The 3,305-nt window shown below is 45.0% G+C and overlaps 1 protein-coding gene across 3 annotated transcripts in view; it reads right to left on the bottom strand.

The window, feature by feature from the left end:
• The window catches only part of ELMOD2 (ELMO domain containing 2), a 20,974-nt gene that overhangs the window by 9,992 nt on the left and 7,677 nt on the right, over positions 1 to 3,305 (bottom strand). For all 3 annotated transcript variants that reach the window (XM_006030124.3, XM_006030123.2, XM_025211698.1), the window contains exon 6: positions 2,276 to 2,409. In XM_006030124.3, the coding sequence (XP_006030186.1) occupies positions 2,276 to 2,409 (134 nt within the window). The remainder of the gene's footprint in view (positions 1 to 2,275; positions 2,410 to 3,305) is intronic.

The raw sequence follows: 3,305 nt of genomic DNA, 5'->3' as shown, positions 1-3,305 counted from the left end.
GGTTATTTTGCCCCAAGTGGCACAATTTGCTCCACAACAAAGTGCATGTCCAAGCATGTGCTCTGAGGCAAAAAGCCCCGGCTCAAATTTGCACTGCTTCTATTTGAGCTGCTGCAGGCACAAGTGCTTGCATGTGTGCATGCGCCCACCCACATTAACCTGCCACATGTAGCATGGGCATTCCCCGGGGACAAGTAGCAACAACACAAGGTGTGCCCTTGTTACTTGTCCGTGGGGCTAGTAAAGCGACCAAAACGCTGGCTTGCATCCATAGATGCTTCTCAAGCAAATCCCGGGATGTCATTCTCCCCCTGTACTCGGCCTTAGTGAGGCCACAGCTGGAGTACTGTGTCCAGTTTTGGGCTCCACAATTCAAAAAGGATGTGGAGAAGCTTGAGAGAGTCCAGAGAAGAGCCACACGCATGATCAGAGGTCAGGGAAGCAGACCCTACGATGACAGGCTGAGAGCCCTGGGGCTCTTTAGCCTGAAAAAGCGCAGGCTCAGGGGTGATCTGATGGCCACCTACAAGTTTATCAGGGGTGACCACCAGCATCTGGGGGAACGTTTGTTCACCAGAGCGCCCCAAGGGATGACGAGGTCGAATGGTCACAAACTACTTCAAGATCGTTTCAGGCTGGACATAAGGAAGAACTTCTTTACTGTCTGAGCCCCCAAGGTCTGGAACAGCCTGCCACCGGAGGTGGTTCAAGCGCCTTCATTGAACACCTTCAAGATGAAACTGGATGCTTATCTTGCTGGGATCCTATGACCCCAGCTGACTTCCTGCCCTTTGGGCAGGGGGCTGGACTCGATGATCTTCCGAGGTCCCTTCCAGCCGTGATGTCTATGAAATCTATGAATAAGAGCCTCTCAAAATTAAGGATTCCTCCATTTAATTAGGTTGTATTAATCAGTTTTCCTACGCTGTATGTGCTTAACTGAGCTGTACCACTATTTAAGAGCTTTTGACAAATTACTTTCTATGCTATAAACGCAAAAAGCCTATCATCCAAAGCTTTCCTTAAGATTCTGTTCTTAGCTCCTTTCTATTCCTCCCTTCAATTCTTAAAATTCTGTAATCAGAATGAATAACTATTCAGATAGTTGCTGTGTTAGTCCAGGGGTTGTCAACCAGGGTTACACATGCCCCAGGGGTACCTGAGAAGGCCCTAGGGGGTATGCACAGGCAGGCAGGGAGAGATCACTTCCATGTACCATCCCATGCTACTGAACAGGTGCTGCCCACCCAGATGGACGCCGGAGAAGCTTGCCCATGGTGTCTGCTGCTGCCCCTTGTCTGACCATGTGCCACCCCCCATCCCCTGCTCTGCATCTGGCCTCCAGAGGTGGGGGGTACAATGATCCAAAATGGTTGAAAACCCCTGTGTTAGTCTATCAGGTGCCCTGCTCTGCCTACCTTCACTTGCTTGTTTAGAGAAGCAGGGCAAGCAGGTACTTGTAGAGACTGAGGCTTATACAGTACGCCTGCTTTATGGCATTTTTACACATGCTCCAACACATTCCGATTAAAACATATCAGAGCAAAGCAGAGCAGCTCAGTTGAGTCTGCTGGAGCATCTAATCAGAACGTGCCAGCATGCTGCAGCGTGTCATTTATTCAGCATCCCCACATTTCAAAATGGCAACAGGAGCACTAACTAAAACTTGTTGAACAAGAGTGCCACTCCAATTAAAATGCCTCCCTCCCCTCCCGCATGTAAACTGATGCCCTATAAAGATCCATTCACAGTGTCTGACAAAGTAGGCCATAGCTTATGAAAGCTTCTCTCTCTGAATGTATTAGGTTCCCAGCCAGTGTTACAGACTATGGCTTGTGGGCCAGATCAAACCTGCAGAGGTCCAGTCTGGCTCAGGTGGATCGGGGTGATGGAGCGGTGCCATGAGGCTCATACCTTTTGATCTGATTTTATCCTTACTGCAGAGTGGTCAGGTAACTGGCAATTGACTGCTTAGAGTAGTGGGTGGGTGGCCTTTACAGCCCACAGCTGCACCTGGGCTGCAAGCTCCAGCATGCAGTGGCAACAGTTTGCAAACCCTGGCCTTCTATTCAAATACAGTATTTATACTAATTCTAAGCTAGAAGTGTGTTCCATCACTAGTTTCCCTTATATAGGAAGGAATGCTTTTCATTATAATTCAGCAATAGAGCAGAGCAGTCGATATTTACTTCCCGTTATTCGGTATTATCAGAAATAGAAATGAAAATTCATGAAAGTTTAGGACTACAGAAGCAAAATATTTACTTTTACTTACACAAGGTTGACCAATCCCAGCAGGCCCATTCCTCTGAAGTCTGTTTTGGGATCATCACCTTGGAAACCAATGTTACACCACTGCTTGGTGATTCTAGCCTTCAGATTTTCATGAGGCATCAGCAAATTCCAGAGCTGCACAAACATGCTTCCATGTTACATATGATGACCATTTTTTTAAAACGGTCACATAATTCATAATTCTGATTACTGCACATTCAAACAAATAAATACAAGACACGAAGTTCTTGAGTTGTTGTGTTGGGTTTTTTTGTTTTGTTTTTTTTAAGTATGGCCATGCTGTTAAAATAGTTTTATCATAAAAGCATGAAAACACAGTTCATTTGGACATTTTAAAAACTGAGTACTGGGGGAGAAGGGGTGAATCAAAGGCTTATTTCACTTTGGGGAAAAAAGCCTAATTTGTGGATTATATGTTCAAATATTATTTTTAAACTGTGAAACAAACATAAATTTACAACACATATTAACCAGGATCCCAGGACTTTTCTGACAAGAACACCCATTCCAGTCATGATGAGTGATGGGCTAATTAGCACATGGATTTTTACTGGGGATATCTAGAATACACACACATACTGAGCAGTCCTGAGCTGTGAGATCATGATGGAGGGCAGAGCCACGCTAATAATACATGCCAGGCTGAGGGGGGGCACAATAGAGGGTTTCTGGGTGAACTGTATGCAATGTTGTGGCTAATCATGGGTTGAATACTGCTACCTCTAGTGGGGTGCAGCCCAGTGAACCATCTGGCACATCATGAGTCTTTTGGCTATGGACTTATACCATGCATAACTTATAGTAGATATAATTAGGTGCCAAAGTGCTGCTCAAAACTATGTTTATGAAACACATGTGCTAGAACTTACAGTGATTTCAAAAAAGGTAACTTGCATAAATTTGAGATGAACTAAGTTTATGGGTACTATATGTATATTGTTTCATGTCAAGGTTATTGTTTTCAAAATGTGCACCTCACTTGCATGTACTCAGGAAGAGCTGGGTCAGAC

The sequence above is a fragment of the Alligator sinensis genome, unplaced genomic scaffold (genome assembly GCF_000455745.1).
Source record: "Alligator sinensis unplaced genomic scaffold, ASM45574v1 scaffold554_1, whole genome shotgun sequence".
In the NCBI taxonomy this organism is placed as follows: Eukaryota; Metazoa; Chordata; order Crocodylia; family Alligatoridae; genus Alligator; species Alligator sinensis.
This window is presented reverse-complemented; position numbering and strand designations above follow the sequence as displayed.